We start from the raw sequence: 22269 nt of genomic DNA, 5'->3' as shown, positions 1-22269 counted from the left end.
ACAACATCCTCCTTCAAACCACATGTGTGACACTTGTAAAGTAGGACCGTTGCTACACTATTTTTAGTGTACCGTCTGTTTTAGAAATGATACACGTTGCAAATGTTAAACGATACTTCTGTAACCGTGTCACGATTTTTCAGTAAACAGGAGTGGCCCAACTGTTTAAATAAAAGGAACGTTTGAATTCTGTATTTAGAGGTCGTTTTATTACTAGTACTTAATAATCTACTGACGATGTAACCGATTTTAGTGTTTAGTAACTATCTAAATCGGACCACTCAATGTAGTTCTACATATTTAAACGACCCATCATTCCATACTAAGTAGCAGATGACAGTGTCATAGGAAAGGAGTTTCAGAATTCTTTCAATGAAGTACTATAACGCTTCAATAGTGATTATGTGAATCAACACAGAACCAAGTAAGACTTTTATACACTAGTTAAAAGGACAATCATTTTCTGTGGAACAGTATTAAGCTAATGAAATCGCATTTATTCAATTGGCAATATATCTCTACATAAGATAAAATTGCAATGTAGCACATCGAAGTGTAAAAATTATCTACAAGGCTGATACTTTTCAACTACGAATTATCAAAAATCGTCTGAGTTCATATATACGAGTAGTAACTTGATGACATAGAGTAGACGAGTTACGTTTCAGTACAACTGAGATCGCTACTCAATAAATGAATTACTATTACAGCATACGATTCTATTACTTGGGTACTACATTGCATACATTTTAAAAACTTACATACAGCCTATATATCTTGCCTTTAATTGGATAGATTGTAGTAGCACTTAGTTTACTAGAACAGTGGAGTGAAGAACTGATGTATCTAGTGAAAATGTTTCGTATTATAGACCTACTGTGAGGAATCCCAGAGATAATGAGACACGTCCCAGACGTTATTAAATGGGAACAACTTATTGATGTAAGTAAAAAAAACCTACTCGAGTTTCTGGCTTAAATATTACACTGATTAAATACTGAGCAGTAGCCAATGTCATAAGTCTGTAGTAAAGGAAAAAGAAGGTGGGACAATGGATTGTATTTAAACACAAAATTACAGAATCTCTCCATAAAATATGAAAACCATACACTGAATACTTCATTTGTAAATTTGCATCATTTGTTCTTCACAATCTGTACGATCCTTCTAAGTCACAATTCCTTCCTATTTCCTTCAAGTCAATCCCGATAGCTTTCTATTGCCATGAATTCCTCTTCTGACTGGTGTTACATGCTACTTTCGTCGGTATAAGAAGCATACACCACATGTCTGGTATTCAGCGCTGTTAAAGTGATTAACTCCCAATATGACTGCTATGTTCACTGATGCAGCTTTACATAAACTTGTTTTGATGTTAGGTAATTGACGACCCTAGACTTAGGTCCCGTGAAGTTAGTACTCATCAGCTGGGTGTATCTGAAACGTTGGAAGGACAGATAAAACTGATAGAGGTGCTTTGCGTTCCCAAACAGTAAATTGGGGTGTCCTCTGGTTGCAACATAGTTTTGAATCCCACAGAGAGTAACATTTCGTTCAAGACTGAAAATACGACTTACCGATGAGTTCCAACTATCGTGAAACTTAGACCTGGGACCTTATAGTTATTGCTTCTAAACATATAAAATCACTTCAAGTATTCATAACCTTCACTTTTTCATATTATAGGTCTATACAGTTCATTTTTTATTGTTGAGACTAAATTGGATGTAATTTTGGAATAAACGAAAAAAATAATTTACTTGAGAAAAAAAATAAGGAGAATCAGTTGAAATAACATGATACAAGAAACTGAATTGTTGAGTAACCACGACTGATAAACACTATCTACGTGGCAGTTTTCATACAAGATTTCAACCAGGCGAATATGTTACAGCTAACCATCTATGATAAGAAGCATTAAAATGGAACAATATCCTAAGAGAATAACGTAGCATTGTCTACTCAATACCCTTACATTAGAAACCAATAAATATGTATCATAGAATAGGTACACTAACAAAGGATGGTGTTGAACTGTTGAGTGATAACTAAAATTTAAAACTGCCTAATGTGGACAAAAGGACAATAAAACAATCACCTATGTAATTATTCTATTAAAGTACCTTAGCTTACACATTATACGCGGTAAAGAAGTTCAGACGAACTATCCAACAGAATTAATCATACACCTATATTGAAAATTAGCTTAAACACAAAATGGATTGTACATACAACCACATGATCTACTCACTGAAATATACTTACAGTGAAAACCACTCATACCGGAAGTTCCATATTATCCAATTGACTTAGTTCGCTTTAAAACTGTCCCATCTAATTAACACATAGAATTTAGCAGACGATGATGATGTATACATATAAATATATTTTATTCCATTTTTATTACTCTTATATATGATTACTTAGCACAGATATTAGAAAAAAATAACTACACAGATATATATATATATCCAAGTGGCGGGAACCTGTCCATGAGACAGACATCAACATAAGGAAAAGAAACGAAGAAGTTGTAAAGAAAAATAAACATACTAAGAAATGCGGCCGAAGTAGTTAATTATTATTTGTTATTATCAGTTATCCTTTTTTTCCATTTCAGCTGATTTCGCCTAATGTTGCAATGTAAAAGAAAAGATAAAATAAATTTCCAAACAAGGTTAAAATAACAGTGACCATTAACAAGGGAAGAATTACCGTAATAACTGGTAATAGTCATTGTCATAGTACTTAGTATTTATAGCAAATAAATAGTGATCCCATGTGGTTTTATGTTTGTTTGTTTATTTGTTTTAAACCACTTACATTTATCACGAAAATTAGAGAGATAAATTTCTACACGTATCTAGAGATAAAAGAGATAAGAAGCTGAGCATATGACATAAATCGGATACGGAAAATTAGTAGGACTAAGAGAATATTACGCAAACTAAACAATTAAATGCGCTTACACCAATTATAACCACTTTAATGAGAACAACAAAGACGAAAGTGATTAAAATACAGAAAGAGGCAATGAGAGAAAGAATAACGACTCATCTTGAAAGTCAATAATGATAAAAGTAAACAATAAAGCATAAGGTGAAAATATTATACCATTTATTCAAAATGGTGATAAGCTATTTTGTGTATGGTTAACCTCGAAATAAATAATACAGATTAGACGTCACTACTGAGAAAAAAAGACGTATTCTCAAAAAAGAAATGTGTTATGAGGGGGAGGGCAGATTGGCATAAGAGACACGTACAATTGGAAATATAGTGAGGGAATCTGAGAGCCAATGGAATTTTATGAACACAGGTAACGTTTATAATTGTTATCGGACTACAGTTAAACTTTATACAATTATTCATGTAACTATTCATGTGAGATATTACAGAACACGTATGGTGGCTATATATATATATATATATATATATATATATATATATATATATCACCTCACTCGGAGATTATCATCACAGGAGTTTTTAAAAGGAAATGAAATCGAAATGTATTTTTCATTGAAGTGACAATAATTAGATTGACAGAAATAATAAACAAATATAACATATCACAATACAATTATGAGGAAGTTGCAAAAAACAAACTCTGTTTAGAATACCAGTACGTTCCACTTAAAAATATTTATGTATGAAAGCTGAAAAAAAGTTGTCTTCCAAGGCATCTTAGTACAAGGAAACCGACATTAATCTTGAAGTAAATTAAACAATACTACAGCTAAAGATACATTCTTTGGGCCATTTCAGACATTCTGCCCGGAATATGAACCATATGTTCCATGTATGAAGCTAGTTCATTTACTGATACATCTGAAACTAATTGAGGTTTATTATTACTATTGACATGATGACTCATATCAGTAATGGTTAAATAATTTGCTTCATTAGAACATTGGACAGTATTTCCCTTCACTTTCATATTGGATTCCATAAAAGGTTGTTTCAGTGAAGTATTAGCATCATCGTCAGCACTTACACCAGTCCAAACTAACGGTTGACAAGCTAATCCAGATTGATTATCCATTTCTGTCTGTGGCTTGCACAGTGATATATCTGAAGAATTCACAGCATTAGATTTGTTAGAACGCAATGAGAAGCAAGTATCTGATGTATACATGACTGATGATATAGGTAGTTCAGAACGTTCAGCTGACAATAAAAGTGAAGGTCGAAAGTGAAATTGTTGTTGTTGTTGTGAGCTTGAATTCAAACTAGAATCATATGAAACAACTGAATTTTTAGACTGTGACAAAGTGTCAGTACTTTGTGAAAATTTCATTTGACAAAAATTAGAATTCTCATTAGCCAATGGAGTGAAAACAGAATTCGAAATATTAAATGCAGGGAAATTAGTTGTGGTTTTTGCAACAATCGGCCGTGCGAATTGGGCACTACGATCCGGCAAAGCATACTCATAATCAATATTATTTCTATCAACATTACTATCTACAGCTGAATTACAAAGTTTGGTGACATATTGATGATTGGCTCCATGAAACTGTAAGTTAGACCTGAATAAATAAAATGAGAACTTAAAGCATCAATAATTTATACTATTTATTCAGCTTAAGTTAAAACTGAACAAAATCATCTACTACATATTATCAGTAAGAGGTATCTGTGGGATTTCACTTCCCAGTTGTTCAGACCATGAAAGGATATCGCTTTATGAGATACCTGTAAATGAAATTGAGTTATTAGTAGATCTTGAAAGGGTATCCAGAATGACCAAGAGACAACTACTTGGTGTCAGTCACACATAGCCACTTGCCGCATCAACTCCGTCTTTCTGAGCCTTACAACCGACGCCAGATATACTTGAAGCAGAAGACTTTTCTTAACCCGGCTCTTCCGATGTAAGAAGGCAGCATTGCTAGAGATAGTCATGAGAGAAAAACACATTAGCACTGTCACACTCCCGTAGAATCAGGATCATGTTTCCACAATTGGAACTTACAGTTTTGTTCCTCGCCAAACGGCCACTATGGAATGGTCGGACATAGAGGAGTTCGGATGGTTACAGACAGTTAGTCAGTTGCAACCTAAAACCTGGTACGTATGTACATCGGTAAACGTTGATACAGTCCATTAGCACAGAGAAATGATATCGTCAGGTTAAATCCCAGAATAATAGAGGTAGTCACAGTATCAGTGGTAATAGAAAAGATTAGGCATCGAAGATACGACTTGAGAAATTATAAAATAGTGAAATAAGAACAGAAAAAATAATTATGAAGAATTTAGACTCTCAAAAGTTAGGGGAAGATAAAGAACGAATGCACCTGTGACTTTGAGCCATGCCATTCAAAGTGCCTAATCACTGGTTATGATAACCACATGGACACCAACCAGGTAGTCTACACCTATCAACATGGCTCAATTCGAATGTCAACGACTTCCTGGACCGACGCCATGTTTTGGTTTGATCGCCTTTAGATTTTTTCCAATCTACTCCGACATTATACAACATCACCCGTCGAGGTGGGAGGTGGTTGGGCATATGGAACATATATCCCGACTACCTCGGTTGATTAAATTTCACTACCTCATCAATTGATTTCTCATCCTCACCTAGTACCCTATTTCTAACCCAGGTTTTTGTTATTCAATGGTCCCAAAATGCATGAGAATACTTAGAAGACACCTATGACCGAACACTAGTAACCTACGAATATCCATCATTCTTAATGGTCATGTTTCACATTCATAAAGTAGGACATATCAAACTGCTGTACAGTTAGTCAGTTCACTAGTTAGAAGACGGATATCGAACCTACACAGCAAGTGACGCAAGTTAGCTAAAGCCGATCGAGCCTTCTGAATTCGTGCCGCGATTTAGTCGGACACCAGACCATCACGACTGATGAAACCCGACCGTTGCTGCTACCTTGACGTGGTGGTCGGGTTTGCCTCTCGTGATGAACCAATCGAGCTATACCGGCTGGAATAATCGTTCCTTAAGGTCCTACCATGCCAGACAGGTCGGTTGAAGAGCAGTAAAACTAAAAGCAGCAAAACCAAGGTCCAAGGGCTAAGCCGTACTGCTGCCTGTACAGAAGCGTGACGGCAGTAAGGTGTTTCCTTCAGACAACCAGCATAACAGCGATGCTGCCTTCCCACAAGGAGGGGTGGGGTTAGAAAAGGTCGACCTAAAAATGCACGCCGCTCCTTATTCTATAGATATCCGTCTCAGGCGGTAAAGCCTCAACAAGTACGGAGCTAACACGAAAATTACCCACAAAAAGGTCGAGTGTGACCGACCTCAAGCAGTTGTCCCTTGGGCACTGTGGTCACGCTCTCAGGTCACTAAGACCACCCCTAACCCAATTTCTTTTTCAGGTACCTCCAAAAGAACCCTTTCATGGCGTGAGCAACCAGGAAGTGATAACCGCCCAGGGTCGGTGGACACGGTGAATCCACCTAGGGGAGTTGGAAAACCCTGATTCCAAACCAATAGTGCACATGGGCTCCAGTATCCTGAGGGAACAAATGGCGTATGAATCAATCGTTGGTCACGGGCTACCATCAGACTGCATCTCCTCACGATGCTCCACTGCCTTGTGGATCATATCTTTAGGTTAAGGGCTCCGGGTGTGGCTCCCTAAGAAAACCACCTACTTCAGTTTGGGCACCTGGGCAGTATCACAGCCCTCACACAAATCGAATGAGAATTGTATGGCGCATATGTATCTGGTGCTTCCTTGTACCAATATTTGTGTTTAAATAAATAAATAACCGCCCTTATACCTCTAACAGTACTGTATTCATAATCAATCCCCCTCTTTTCTTTCTATTATTTCCCCCATATCGCCTTTCAACTCTAAACTTCCTCTTTCGGTTTCCCCCTCAAGTGTCACCATAGCCAACGATTCTAGTGCGCAAAACACTGTCCCAGGTCTAGTGAAACCTCGCTCCAAACTACACATTGGAGCCTTCAACTTACGCACCCTATGTCGAATCAGCCAGCAGGCTTCCTTGGCTAAAACCCTAAAATCTCGCACGATTGATGTATGTTGTGTCTCCGAAACACGCATACAGGATCCTAGTATGGTCATTCACTTGACTTCACCTCGGCAAAACGGAGAGCCGAAGAGATACATCCTCCGCTTATCTGGGGACCCGATGGCTAGTTGTCATTGACTGGCAGGTGTAGACATAGCACTTAGTGCGAGGGCAGAACAAGCACTATTAGAGTGGATCCCCGTTGACAGTCGTCTATGTGCTGTTCGGCTAAACGGTTCCATAAGAACTCGAAAGGATAGGGACACACGTCGTTTCTGCCTAAGCTCCCACTGACTGCAGCCCGGATGAAGTGAAAGATAACTTTTATAGAAAGCTTTCTGAACTTCTTCATAAAACTAAACGTTCAGACGTAGTACTCGTAGCGGGTGACTTTAATGCCCAATTAGGCAGCTTAAACAAAACAGAAAGACATTTAGGTGGGTATTTTAGTATCGCGGTTCAGCAAACAGATAAAAGTAATCGTCTGTTGCAACTGTGCTCAGACAATCGTTTATTTTTAGCGAACACTAATTTTAAGCATAAGGAGAGACATCGTCTAACATGGCGACCACCTGTACCAAACCAACAATGGACTCAAATGGACCATATTTCCATCAGTCATCGTTCGAGAGGCTCGATGGGAGACTGTCGCTCGTTCTGGAATATATGTTTACGCTCTGATCATGCTCTAAAACGGGCATGTATTTGCTCGCACCTCACTGGATGCAGAAAAACCACACTAAGACCCATTGGAATTGGACTGAGTAACGAGAAAGCCAAAAGTAGATTCCAGGAACAACTGAGGTCACGATTAGGTAGTTCTGAGAACGAGGCTGACCCAGATGTTGCTTGGAAAGGTATACGAACAGCCGTGGAAACAGCAGCGACATCTATTAGTGATTTAAACCAAAGGGTTACGAAAAACCAATGGATTTCTACAAAGTCCATTGAAATGATGGATTCTCATAAACTCATCCCATCGGGCTTTGAACACGATGAAGAACGAAAACAAATCAGATCTAGGTTGACCAAAAGTCTAAGGAATGACCGTGAGCAGTGGTGGGCAACGAAAAGAGATTGAAAAAGCAGAGGCTGTAGGTAACACAAGACAGCTTTTCAGACTAATAAAAGAAACCGGAATTAAGAAGTCAAGTGTAAGTGAGACGATCCCGGAAAAAGACAACATTTATCTGCTCTTGGAAGTCTGATCAGCCCTAATGGGCTGGTGTCTGACGAAATCTCTACACTGATTCAAAAAGCTCGTTTGACTTTTGCCAACTTGCGTCACCTATGACGAAGGTAAGATATTTGTCTATCAATTAAGGGACGAGTATACTGCGCAGCAGTTTGTTCTGTTTTACATTTCGTCTGCGAAACGTGGCCATTATGAGTAGAAGATACTCGTAAGTTATTAGTATTTGACCACAAATGTCTTAGAAATATTGCTCACATCTGCTGGGATTACTGGGTAAGTAGTAGTGAGGTTAGACGTAGGGTTTTAAGGAATGATGGCAAATCAGTTGATGAGGTCATGAATCTTCATCGACTGGGATGGTTGGGTCACGTATTACGCATGCCTGAACACCGATTACCACGACGCGCATTGCTGACTAGTATTGGGTATGGTTGGAAGAGAGTTAGAGGCGGCCAAATCAAAACGTGTCATCAGAGCTTGAAGTCACTAATTTCTAGTCTGAGCCATGTTGATAGGTGCAGACTACGTGGTTGGGGTCCGCGTGACTATCGTAACCAATGGTTGAAGACACTGGGTGACAAGGCTCAGAGTCGATCACAATGGTGTAGGTGTATACACTATATGTCTTCTCTTAAACCGTAATATTAAAATTGCTTTATATTTTTCTACCAACTAATTCTTTCTACCCGGACTATATCTGTACACATTATCTTTTTTTATATAATACTACCATTGAACTAACTACTATGAATATGGTGTCCATCTTGCTGTGCTAATGGGGTGTGGCAACTTGGACCGACACATATATGTGCCTGGTCCTACGTTGTAGCTGACTGACTGACAAGATAAGTGGAGCGGTCGATGCGTTCAGATATTTCACTCCCTATCATTAATTCAGGCGATGACGCAAGCCAATCCTGAGCTAACATTTTACATTTGGAGAGAGAACCGCATCCCAAACATCCTTGCATTGTTGCTTAAGGTAGTCAGACAACTCTGAATTTTGTCAGAGTCTTCACTAAACAGAACTATATCATCTGAGTATTTCAAGTCAACAAGCGAATCTCCTGGTAGATCAACCCTTGGAAAGTAAGACGATGAAAGTGTTATCTCCTAAAGCATGTCTATGACGAAACCAAATAAAAATGGGGAAAACAAACCACATTGACGAACACCACTTGAAGTAACCAATTCCGATAACAGTTCACCATAAGCTCGGACTCGACTGGCAGCGTTCGAGTAGAGAAGCTTTACAAACTTAATGTACTTCATTGGTATGCCATTTGATGACTGACACTGCCACAAAACTTCACGATCAACAGATTCAAACGCTGCCTTAAGGCCAAGGAATACAACTATAGTTAGACGTAGAAAAGTATGTTTATGTTCCAGAACCTGATGACGGGTGAATATTTGATCCATACATCCACGTGGTTAAAGAAATGCACTGACTATCAGCAACTTTTAGCAGAAGGATTTTCATTGATATTATTTAGTAGTTTTCAGACAAAAGACTATACTTTACCAAGCTATATCAGAACAGCAGTCATTTTCATACTTTATTAGCTATCCAGACAATTCTGTACCTCACGAACTAGTCCTCTAACTGAACACGGAGAGTCTTCCCAGACTTCTGTTGGTTGTGACTATCTAACCGCAGATATATATATATATATATATATATATATATATTAAGATCACTAGAAGGATTGTAACTTATGTTCATTATTGGAATGATGTCTTTAGCCTTCTCCTCTTTAAGTTTGCAATAACTTTTACCTGGAAAAGTATCGGTCGCTGGACCAAAGTTTGAGATCATTATCATCACTTTGTCAAAAAGGAATCCAAAAGGTTACCTCTAAGATAATCGATATGGTGGGTCAATCAAAAGTAATCTAACGAGAGGGTCAGTCGATGGAAATCAGAAGTGACCTGAAGGACAAATGCATTTCATTGGCTAAGAAATGGGTTAACTTCCTAAGGGGTAGAGTTGCATATATATAAATGAGTATTTATGCATTTTAATCGGTAGCCCAATATACTTTCTCGATCAAGTAGGCAGTTGGAGAGGGGGTTAGCGCGTAGCACGTCGTGTATCAGTACCAGATTTCAGACACAACCCGTCACAACAATCATTATGTTTCAGTTAGTCTTTCTGATTGTCCCTTTAGCTCGTTAACTAATGTCCGCATCTGTATGGTGAGTCTTTTAAAATGACTGACGAATTTGACAGAATTCATTCCTGATCTCATCTAAATTGCGTTGTAGTATGAGCGCATACTAAAAACAGGTGTCATTGTGTCTCGCAGCTTTTGGGTTCCAGTTAGAGGATTTCTATCGGATTTAATATAACATTTGGATGATGAGAACTGTAATAAACAGTTGATAGCTTGGTCCTGGTAATACAGCTAGCACTTTGCAGGCTCTTCAACTTCAAAAGTGATGATATCAATCAAAGGTTACTTGGTTCTTAAAACTAGATAGTTTAATTGTGAAGTTCTCATTACCGTACTGTATACTATCAACGCTTATTTTATGTAGAAGTGAGCTTTTCAGTTACTCCAAGTGTTAAGTTAGCTAGTTCTGATGATCTTGGAAAGAAATGAAAACTGAAGTAGAGTGCTCGTGTTTTTCAGAAGTACAATGAAATCTCAACTAAGCCATCTAGTTTAGAAATATATTACCGAAAGCATCCACCTGAGTTGCAAATATCCTGCATTGTCAGTACGTATAATGAGGATCAAGAGAATTAAAGATGAAAAGTGACTTTTGTGATGTGTATGAATGTATAATACATCACGGTTTCCAATGACCCTAATAATCGGGAGCTTTACTAACCAAAAAAGATGATACTATTACCATGAAGTACGTGAACATATGAAGATAGTTTACATCACGGACTTATTTTGACTAGATGAATAATGAAAACTATGAAATAGAAAACATTATAGTACTGGTTGTACAATATCACCAATCAATTAAAGTTGGAAACGTGAAGCACTGGATCCTGATCGAATGATCTAAAAACAACGTGCTTAAAACGAAACTTGAGGATCTTGGGCCAGATTCTTGCGGGAATCATGAAGTCCCATGCTAGGCGAAACATTTACTTAGTGTTCCCTAACCTTTAAAAATAGATGTAGCTAAAGTCGACCCATGGTGTATACTATACTCAAATACGATAAACGAGCGATTACAACTAGAAATGAAGTTGTCTGCCGAATAGAGGTAGATTTTTCTGGGAAAACTGGTTGGAATATTCTTTATTGTTAACTCCAAATTTATGAAAATTCCCATTAATTCATCAGATGTTACTATCCAAATGAAATACCATTCACAAAATGCTTGACAAATACTTAAACACAGAAAAACAATCATAAATAATATCTGAACTATTTAAACTTACCCTAAAGTTTTCATGTCTCGGCTCCTAAATGTACTAAGCCGAATGGATACATCTGTTTGATCACTCTGTGAGTTATTTGATAGTGCTTCTGTCCGGTTAACTTCACCGTCGTACGAGACATTCAAATCGAAATTCTCGTTCATGTCAATAGACAGAGAAGGTTCACTGAATTGTAAATTTCGAAACTGTTGCCAACTTTCTGGATCCGAATTTCGACGACAACGCTGGGTTCCAATAAGACGATTTTCAGTGAGCTGACTTCGGTATTTAGCCGCACTTTGTTGTAAACATGATTGCGCTGCCGTATGCTGATGAATACTACAATAGTTGGATCCCGGAGATATATCTGTTAGTCCCGAATCGCACTCAGTATCTAAAGATTTAGAACATGATGCGGTCCGTGAGTCGATGCTAAATCGATGGACTGAAGCTGGAGTAATGGTATAGCGATGCCTTGATGATAAAGAACGACGGAAAGAAGTAGCCGCTCCCGTGGAACAGCCACTAGGTACTGTAGTGTGTATATATGCATGATGTTTGCAAGGGTAATATAGACTTACACAAGGATGGTCAACAAGACTGTACAGTCGACGATAGAGACGTAAGTGATGAGGTAAATGAAACCCAATAACATGACAGCAGCATAAAGGATGATCACCGTGATCTGTGCTAGTTGTGTTGTAAGGACTTTGAGTGGTCGAACTATGGTCCTGTTCAATTTCACTCAACTCATTACCATAAGATCGATGTAAATGGGTGGGTTCGAAGGAGGAAGAAACATGCAAAGGGTGTAGATCACATGCTACAGTTCTATAGTTGGAATGACAGGGTTTGGGCGGGAGTGTTGTACAGAGGTAGCCGGATGGTCTTCTGATAGATGAAGTAGGTGGTTCTAAGAAAGATCCTGCGTCTTCAGAACAGTCTGCGGATGTATTTGAATGTTCTGACAAACATGGATACAAAGGATTCTCCTGATTTGAGTTGTTATCTATCACTTCACTTTCAGTACCAGCTTTCCTGATAGCTTGACAATATTCACATGCTTTGCAACACCGAAAACCGTAACTTATAACCGTCGCTGACGAAGCAGATCGTGTCATTCGAAAATTATATCTACAGCTCGAAGATACTTCACTAAGAGAAGCAAGTGTGTGGAGTGTAGACCCCTTCAGTTGAGGACGAAAACGGCGATCGCTACTAAACATAAAGTGCATGAAAAAATTAGTACGAATTAGCAAAATAATTAACTCTCAAGCTTTGCAAAAATAATATACCCATTATTCCAGAAATTTACTGGGACTGACCAATCTTAAATTTTTGAAATACTTGACGAATTTCCCAGATATTTCAGTAATGTCTATCACTTATAAATATGCATACCAACAAACATAATGGTAACAAAAGATGTTACAATCTTAAACACGCTGATTTCTCTAACAAGTTAAACACTTGAAATTCGCTTAGAATAAGTTAATTTGAAAAGTATTCTCTGTACTCCTGACAAATATTTTGGCTTGTATGACTTAAAGGCATCTCTTACAAAACTTGATTAGATAGTTTTTCATTCCTATACACGTAATGAATGAGGCTTTTTATGGAGAATCGTATGATTTGGGTTGTTAAGATAACTCAACCCAATCCGGATTGATAGATGGAATGCAACGATACACTGTGACTGAGCGATGGATGCTTAGTGGATCAAATTAATGACGTAAATACCCACCTGAGCTGATATCAGAAGACGAGACAGCTTAAGCAGTAGGACAGCGTTTGCTTTTGACAAAATAACACACTTATATACAAAATATTGAACCCAAGACAGACATGACTAGAATTCATTTAAGAAATAAACGATTGAAAGATATAGAGACTATGGATAATCCACTGGCCAGTGGAATTCATCCTACAGTATCTAGTTCCTGACCCGTCATTTTTACATATTACATGAATGAAGTCTAGTAATTTACAGCACCACTAAATACTAATAACACGGTAAATAATTAACCACGTACGCATGTGCGTGAGGGGGGCCACATTCACTGTATGGATGTACGATTAACGATAAGTGGGTGATTGAAATAGACACAGTAATATTAACCCATATCACAAACACATATGTCTTGGTTCAAGCGAGCACAAAAAGTAAAAAGGGATCAAATTCGCCACAAAAATAAATGCATGTAGATGCACAAGTAAACAAGCTAGGCAATCTATTTTTGAAGCATAGCTGTGAAAATAATACGTTAGTTATGTCTCGGCTAGAATACAAAAGCCAACAAACATCTGAATTTTTATGTGATCTGGCCGACAAGAGAAAACTCACTTTGATCAACTCTGACAAAATGTCCCTAATGGATAGGTTGATTAATTTTAAGCAATGAACATGAGAAACAGAAGATAGTAGGTGCAAAGAATAAGTGACCAAAAACTAACAGAATAAAGCCCTAGAAGTGATATGAAACTCAGACGTTTATCTACCAAACTGGTTCAAATTAGTGACTCAACCAATAAGACACTTTTAAAAAACAGTTAGAACTCAGTAGTAAAAATGAATAAAAATTATTTAGCGCTTGACTGGAACTCAGGGATACAAAATTCGGAGAATTAACATCAACATGATACACAGGCTCTCAACTACTATTAAAGCGGTACCCTACACTTGGGAACCTCCCTAGGTGAAATAGAGGATGAGTCAGTTGTTGAAAGGTTTCCTGAGACTTTATAAAGATATTTCAAAAAAGGTTAAATCAACGTAGTTTTTTGAAGCCACTATGAGAGAAATTAGGACGTTTTATAAAATCACGTGCAATCAATCTCCAGATGAGTTCCGTTGGCCAACGCAATCTGGTCAGATAAAACCAAATAATCGAGAATATTTGGCATTCATTCCTTATCAATACGCCCTAACGCAGTCTAACAACAGAAAATAAGACCATTTGACAATAGTAACCCTCTGCACGCCTGAGAAATTCAAGTGCTAGTAGCTAATTAAATTCTACTGCAGATGCCGAGATCCACCAAATAAAACCATTTGCGAAGTCACTAAGATAGCTCTATTTTATCGAATCATGTATAACATGTTCGCCCCCGAATGCCCTGGTACGGTCGAGGGTGGGGAGAGTCCGCCCTCATATGGCCACGTGTGTACAACCACTGCTAGGGGAGTCCTACTCACTGCCTTTTCAAGGCGGGGATGTTGTTTGAGAAATTTAGAGGACGAAAAGCGAATGTTCGGCACTTTAACCGGGTTGGCGGATATGGAGGATCCACCTAGGGGAGTTGGAAAACCCTGATTCCAAACCAATGATGCACATGGGATCCTGGATCTCGAGGGAACAAATTGCATAGGAACCTATTGTTGGTCACAGGCTACCATGGGACTGCATCTCCTAACGTTTCTCCACTGTCCTGTGGATTAGACCTCTAGGTCAAAGGCTCTGTCAGTGGCCCCCTAAGAAAACCACCTGTTTTGGTTTGAGTGCACGGGCAGTTTCCCAGCCCTCACACGAGTCGAATGGTAAAGTATGGCGCATATATATTTGTCGCCCTTTCGTACCAATAGTTGTGTTCAAATAAAATAAATAAATGCTAATACAGCTCAATCAAGTTTAGACCCGGAGTTTGGCTTAAGCCTACTACAATGGGAAACTTGACGTTACATTATTTGAGCTAAAGTACTCGAAGGGGAAGGTTCGATTCCCCCCATCCAATAGTTAAGCATCTAGTACTTGAAACAAATCCGAGTACCTAAAGCCGAACTTTTTAAATGGGTTACGTTATATTTCTTCGGTTGAACACACTGATGTCATTTTATAGTCAGTCATAGGTAACGCAGAAACTGACTAATGATCCAAAGACACCTATGATGATGTACTCGTATCCTAAGAATCCGTTCTATTTTTAATAACCATGATTTACAGTCACAAAGTTAAGCATTTGTCGAGGCAATCCCATTATAGGTGGTGACAAATGCAGATGGAACAATATGTTGAGTGTCATTTATGTCAGTTTCGAAAAACCTAACTGGTAAGTTATAGGTATAAGTGCTAACGTTGAGTGTCATCTAATATCATAATCTATCACATAAACCTGAATGTGGTTGCAAAATAGCATTCTTGTAGACAAAGAAGCTAATTACAATTAGACAGTATGAAAAGTCTTGAAACGCAGTGACTTCGTGACATGAATAAAACGCACATTACTCGTTGACTCAAAGTAAACAAAAAAAATCCAACGCTTTTAGTCTACAACTTATGATAGCACTTTTATCCTTATATGTTGAAAAAAAGAACCTGTCGTCTATAAATGTTAATAAGCCTACTGATGCACTGGTATGAGGTTATTCTCCGAATTAAATAAAGTAGGACAACAAAAAAGCCAAACCAACGCTCCATCGCTATTAAATTTCTGCCCAAAAATGTATTTAAAGGAGGAACGAGTTCATTTGAGTATTATCTAACTCCTACTAGATCTGAGGCCACCATGAAACAAAACAAGTGAAAATTCTGACAAAGAACCTCAAACATGTTGGAAGAAGTAGTTAGCTCGACAAACGATAATACTTTTAACTAACACTAACATCTGTGAAATATATCCCAGTTCCCGTACTTTGGGGAATTTCGGGGTTTTCCCCCAAAGTCTTGATAAGTTTGATAGTTTTTCCTAAAGTATGGGAAAATTTAGGGGAAAAACCCGTGTTGTAAGATTTTGGGGAAATATTGCGGAAAACCCAAAGTTTCCCCAAACATTTTAGGAGGTTCCTCAAAAGTTTGGGGGGATCTGGGAAATCTTGAGGCTTTTGTGCCGTCTTCCCGAGGTTTTCTATTGCGGCTTCCCCAAACCAGACAAAATTTTCCTTAAAATAGGGAGGTTAGGATCACACTTGATTATCTACTTAACTGCCCATGATACAAGCTTTTTGAACCTACTGGTATAAAAACCAAAATATCTTAACTGAAACTAGAAGCTTAGTTCTCATTCGTGACGCAGGAACTAATCCTAGACACAATGCACGAAAAACGGTATGGTTGAAATAGAAAAATGTTTGATCTAACTTACATTTTAAGGTGTTTGAGTGATTCCGCTAAGTCTGATGCCTTAGATCTCTTTACTTTCATATTTGAGGATGAAACAACGTAAAATATTGACGAATAAACTGCATGAATATCACCTTGCACTGTCACACATTGGCAACACAAAAGACCTTGAGGACTTTGAGCGCTTAACGACAGTCTAAACAACAAAGCTGTCTAATGGTAATGGAATTTCTTTCAAAACCCGTTATAATATCATTTGTATTATTTTCTGTGATCTATAGCAATACATAAAGTAAAATTTTTATCGCGTCCAATCAATAAAGGTAGTCGTATTTCCCCTTACTAAGTAAATTAATCTGTTCTTCTTCATGTCTACCATTTGATAAATCCACGGGACAGATAGTTATATGACTTTACAACATTAACCCCAGCCTCATTAATTTTACTAGACACAGCACCTCCAGCTGAGGGAGCCCGTTAAAGTATTCGGACGAGATCATCGAGAGGTATGGCGTGCTGCGCAACTCTTGCAACAACTATTCAGATTAGATTAAACACACCTGGGTGAATCAGCCATTTCCAAAATATTTTCCCCATTTCTTCTCCAGTACTTCTGTGTTGAACTGGCTTCGGAATATTTGACTAGAAATCCGCTACAGTTAACAGTGTTTTCAAGTTATGAATATCCTTGACTTTTTCATTGGTCAGCCTGATGTGATCTGATACACCAGACAATAAACTGTGAGTCTATCCTTTGTAATAACATTATACACGTTACATATTCCGATGCTACGTTTGTGTTCTCAGAAATTTTTTTTCGTCCCAAAATAATTCCTCAGACGAACTGACCGCATGTGTCAACTGAATTCTGGAGATCATGAGAACCTCCTAAGACTAAAGATTGTTAAGTCAGCGAAAAGCTTCAAGCGACAAAAAACAAGACTACAAATCTCATTGCAAAGGATCTTATACGAAAATAGAAACTGATGACTGAGCCAAAAGAACATCAATTAGCACGCAGTACTGTTAAACTATCTGTTTTTGTAGCTTTACTTTCTGGTTGTAGTTTATTACAGGTAACAATTAAACATGAAATTGGTCAATACTTGCAGCAAATACACGAAAGAACCTCTGAAATGTACGAGACACAACTGAAACTACAGTGTATCCAGCCGTGTTACACAACACAATGATTACAGGACCATCTGTATTCTCGAAAGCACGCCAGGTAGCTGCCGGAAAGCTGAGGCTGGCCAAAAATGAATTCCATCATATGATAGATGTGAAAAATACCCGGCCATAAAACAGCCCATGAGCATCCCTTTTTGCATGTGGTACCTAAAATCGACAAGGATTTAGCCTCGCGTGGGCTTTGAAGGTTGTAAAGTTTTTCATGTGGTCTCCATCTTTTCTTTCATTAGTACTCCACTCAAAACTAACAGTATTTATCGGAGAAAAGTGCTACATTTTGGTAGAGCTTTCGCCAATTCGACACATCATCTTGGCACTCAACTTAGTACACTTAATCCGTTAGGTTTCAAGCAGTACAATGTTGTTCATTATCATCCACATATTACCTCTTAACAAAGACTGGATGCAATCCTACCTGAGAACATTGATCATCTTTTAAGTTTTAAAAGTAGCTGTTCAGTTAATACAAACTTTACTTATGTTCATATTTCTTCGAACTATGTCGAAGCCATCCAAAAAACATATAATTTCCCTTGACACCTATAGCACCTGCAAAAGGTTTAAATGCGTCACTAAAGCGAAACTATATAAACATGCCGATCAGTCTGTATCGCACTTTAACCTTTCTGCAGCCTAACTGGACGTGCACCATGTATTCGGAGATGATATCTCACTAACTTACATCTCGTTTGTAGGAAGATATAAGAACGACCACAAACTGTTTGAATCGACATCGTTTTGCACTTTTTGCACTCCAAACAAAAACGTTACTTGTTGTGAGCAATTTTTAAGGAGTGTAGCCGACCCCAAACACTCGACAAACCTACAGTCGGATATCCAGTATGGCAGCTCACAGGTTGAAGGTAAATCTGATTGCAATAAACAGCATAGTGAAGTCGATTTCAACTACTCACCCAAACACATATTTCATATAGTCCACACAAAGTGACCACCCGATAGACACTTGCAACAAGTCTGTATGCGACCATGTTGACCCTAACAATTTCAATGTAGACTCCAATAACTTCGAAAGTTGTGATTCCAGGAGCAGTGAAATAGAACTTAACCCCACCTAAACTACTCACGACTTATTACCGTACAAATATTTCATCAGTGTTTCAGAAAATCCTGATCTCAAAATTAGAAAAAAACTGTAAAAGTAATTGGCCACATACCATCTGAAGTATTGAAAAGACTTCAGTGTATGCAGAATATCATTGTGTATAATATACCTTACAGTGTGAACTTAAAGAGTGTGAATTGTCACAATCTTGGTGTGTAACATGAAGATCACGTAAAGCACAGGCTAAAGCTTCTTGTCCCATTTTTCTTCACTATGATAGTATCACAGAAACTTATCACCTCAATAGTAATCAGTCTATCCTGATATGTATTCTAACATTTAAAAACATGATGATCATGCATGATAGGACAAATATCCAAGGTCTAATCCTCGATGAACTGCAAACTGATCAACCCGGTCCATGCACCAGCGAGTCACAGAGTTGTCTACCGCACAAATCTCAAAGCATTATTCCTCACCTTACTCAAAATCGAAAACACGACGCGTGCAGCTACGGGTCCAAAGATCAAGACCGTACATTAAGCGGCTACAACCACATATCCCGCGCCCGAACTCTCAACTACTTCCCTTAGCCCACAAAATACACCCGTTCACAGCGGTAGAACACCCTGCAACACACAGTGAACTGACAGTACCCATTTGTCATCACGTGAGGCTATCCCTGTCTAACATCACGCCTACTCGCGACACCAGTAAACTCGTTAGGATGAACCTTGGAAACTATAAGAATCATAACATAACCATATACAACACAAACACTTATCTCGGCAATAGTCTCAGGTAATTCCACATTTTCATTCTGGAACACATCACCTCCTTAAATACTGACAACAGGGCTAAAATGGCCCGTGGCACACAAGACAAATACAAAATGGTGACCCGCCTAGTAATTCTAAATATTACACAACTCTCTCCTTTCCATCTCGACAGATACATTGCCTTATCTCCCCGTCGACAGCGACGCTTTGAGGTCTCCAACTGTTGAGCGTAATATTCCACTCATTTGAGACCATTCTCAATATACTCCGATCTAATGGCTTTTAAATTAGTTACTCCTTATATCGACCAAAAATTTAGGTCTAAGCTTCGGAAACTAAAAAGCATGTATTGTATATTAAAAGAATTCAGTGCCTTGCACCGAATAAACTCCTTATTTGAGGCCATGATAAGCAAGCATAGGAAACATAAACAGACAGGGGAACATACTGAGCTCACTATCGCATCTAAATCCGAAGACCCATGTGGTTTGTTTGAAAAGCAAATGAAACAGTGCAGATCACAACAACTCCATACTGTACGATGATGTGACCGCCATATATGAACTGCTAATCAATAGACTTCATTCAGCTGGAATTACTGCCCCCCTATTGCATTGATTAGGTCTTTTCTCACAAACAGATTCCAAACGACTGAAATCAACTCCACAACGCCAATATGTCGAACGATGACCGGTGGTGTTATGCAGAGTAGTGTCTTGGGTCCATTGCTCTTTACAATATTCATCAACAATACATGCAGGTGCTTCAACACAGGTGTGACCTACCTTTACGCTGTCAACTTAAAAGTCAACTATAAAAATAACGTTTGTGATGTGTGAAGTACTATGCAAACAATCCAAAATGAACTCAAAAAGGTAGTTTACTGGTATATGCGCCGGAGTTTAGAACTCGACACGAAGAAATGCGGCTGGATATGTATAGGAGGCGCGTCTGTTGAAATAAAACTAGGACTTAAGGGGAAAGCACCGCCCAAACGTACGCTAGTAACTGACCTTAAGTTGCACTGCCCACACATTCTTAACTTTTCTGAATGTATTTCGACTAAGGCGTTTAAAATGCGGAGACTGCTAGGCTTCATTCTTCCTAACTTCTTTAAAATGAATCCAGAGTCATTTTTGAAGAGACATGTATAAGACTTATCATTGAATACTGTCCGTCCTTATTTTCCAGCTCACACCTATCCGATTTCTGAAGATGGAAGAAACACAATGTGATTTCACCCGCAAAATGCTTAAAACTGATTCACTTATTGACTATCATTCCCGGCGCCATATCATAGGACTTACAACCGTCCAGATAAGGAGGCTAAGGTCTAATTTAATTTCCTGCTTGAAGCTCCTCAAGCAGCTTACTTACTCCACTTGTGGTATAGTTTTTACCTGAATCTCACATATGTACGACATTCGATACAAAGCATCTACCGTTAAAGTTGAAAAATACGGGTCAGAATTTCGGGAAAACGTCTCACTCATCAGGTATGCACTAATATAGAACAGTCTTCCCTCCTAAATATGCATAACAGATAGATTACATAGGTCTACGAAATTTCTTGATGAAACCCTTGCTTGCATTGATCTCTCAGAACGCGTGAATACATCTGCGCCCTGCTCAGATATCACAGGGATCCTACATGTCCAAACCACATCAAATTCTGAGTTAAGTTACCCTCTCTCTTTTTGTTTGCATTTGAATCAGATATTTATCCTTAGCCATATCGTTATTACTCATAAACAGCCTATCGGTACATAAATGTTGTGAAAGAAACATTTTGTGATTCTTCTGAAATGCTATTATATTCAAGTGTCAATAATGTTTTCATAATATTCGCCACATAATAATAAGAATTTATTCTCAAATAACAGTTTGTTACATGAGACATGCCAGTTTACAGGCAAGATCAAATTGTTACAATTTTCACGGTAGTAAATTACTCAGCTAGACTATTTTTATAAGATATGAATGTAGATGGTTTTAGTAAGGAACGTATTGTCAATATCACAATTGGCGCGCTTTACGAAGGTGATTTTGCCACATACATCTGATGGTCGAGTACAGATCCATGTGAAGTTGGGTGCTCACAGAAACCGTAAACTTGTAACAGCTCAGGTTGGTTGGTTAAGAGTTGACCCCAAACAACCAAGCATATGCTAAAACAGTATTGTTCAAGTATTCACTCACTTCCTTACTTTTTGTAAGCGTTATATGCCCTACTATCTTATATTGAATGTTGAGAGCCTTTGTTTGTCTGAACAGATAATCCCATGCTCCACTGTGACTGCGCGAAGATCGAAATAAAGGCCTATTCACTACTTCTCTGGTTTCTTCTATCAATAGCACGAGGGTTACCTTAAGGCGCGAAAGTGGTGAGCCCTTTTTGAACACAAATTTAACCTCATTTCTGTTATTAACTTTTTTTACTTAATCGTAAAAGTAGACCTGATTATCCGTAAACTAAGTTGAGTATATAACTAGTTTATTCCGTATTATCTTGAGTTATTCGTGTTATAGTAACCATTTTTCGTGCTAACTTTATTGCTATATTTGTCACATACCTC

General features: G+C 38.2%; 1 protein-coding gene across 1 annotated transcript; it reads right to left on the bottom strand.

Annotated features, from left to right (window-relative positions):
* Window positions 1–3739: 3739 nt before the first annotated feature.
* Smp_132120 (hypothetical protein) lies at window positions 3740–16741 on the bottom strand (the record flags this gene model as incomplete). Its single annotated transcript, XM_018789435.1, has 4 exons — window positions 3740–4232; window positions 4434–4532; window positions 11625–12821; window positions 16683–16741. 4 exons carry the CDS (start codon window positions 16739–16741, stop codon window positions 3740–3742), a joined length of 1848 nt encoding a protein of 615 aa, XP_018654879.1.
* Between the last annotated feature and the right edge of the window lie 5528 nt (window positions 16742–22269).

This window comes from Schistosoma mansoni, chromosome W (assembly GCF_000237925.1).
Source record: "Schistosoma mansoni strain Puerto Rico chromosome W, complete genome".
Classification (NCBI taxonomy): domain Eukaryota; kingdom Metazoa; phylum Platyhelminthes; class Trematoda; order Strigeidida; family Schistosomatidae; genus Schistosoma; species Schistosoma mansoni.
This window is presented reverse-complemented; position numbering and strand designations above follow the sequence as displayed.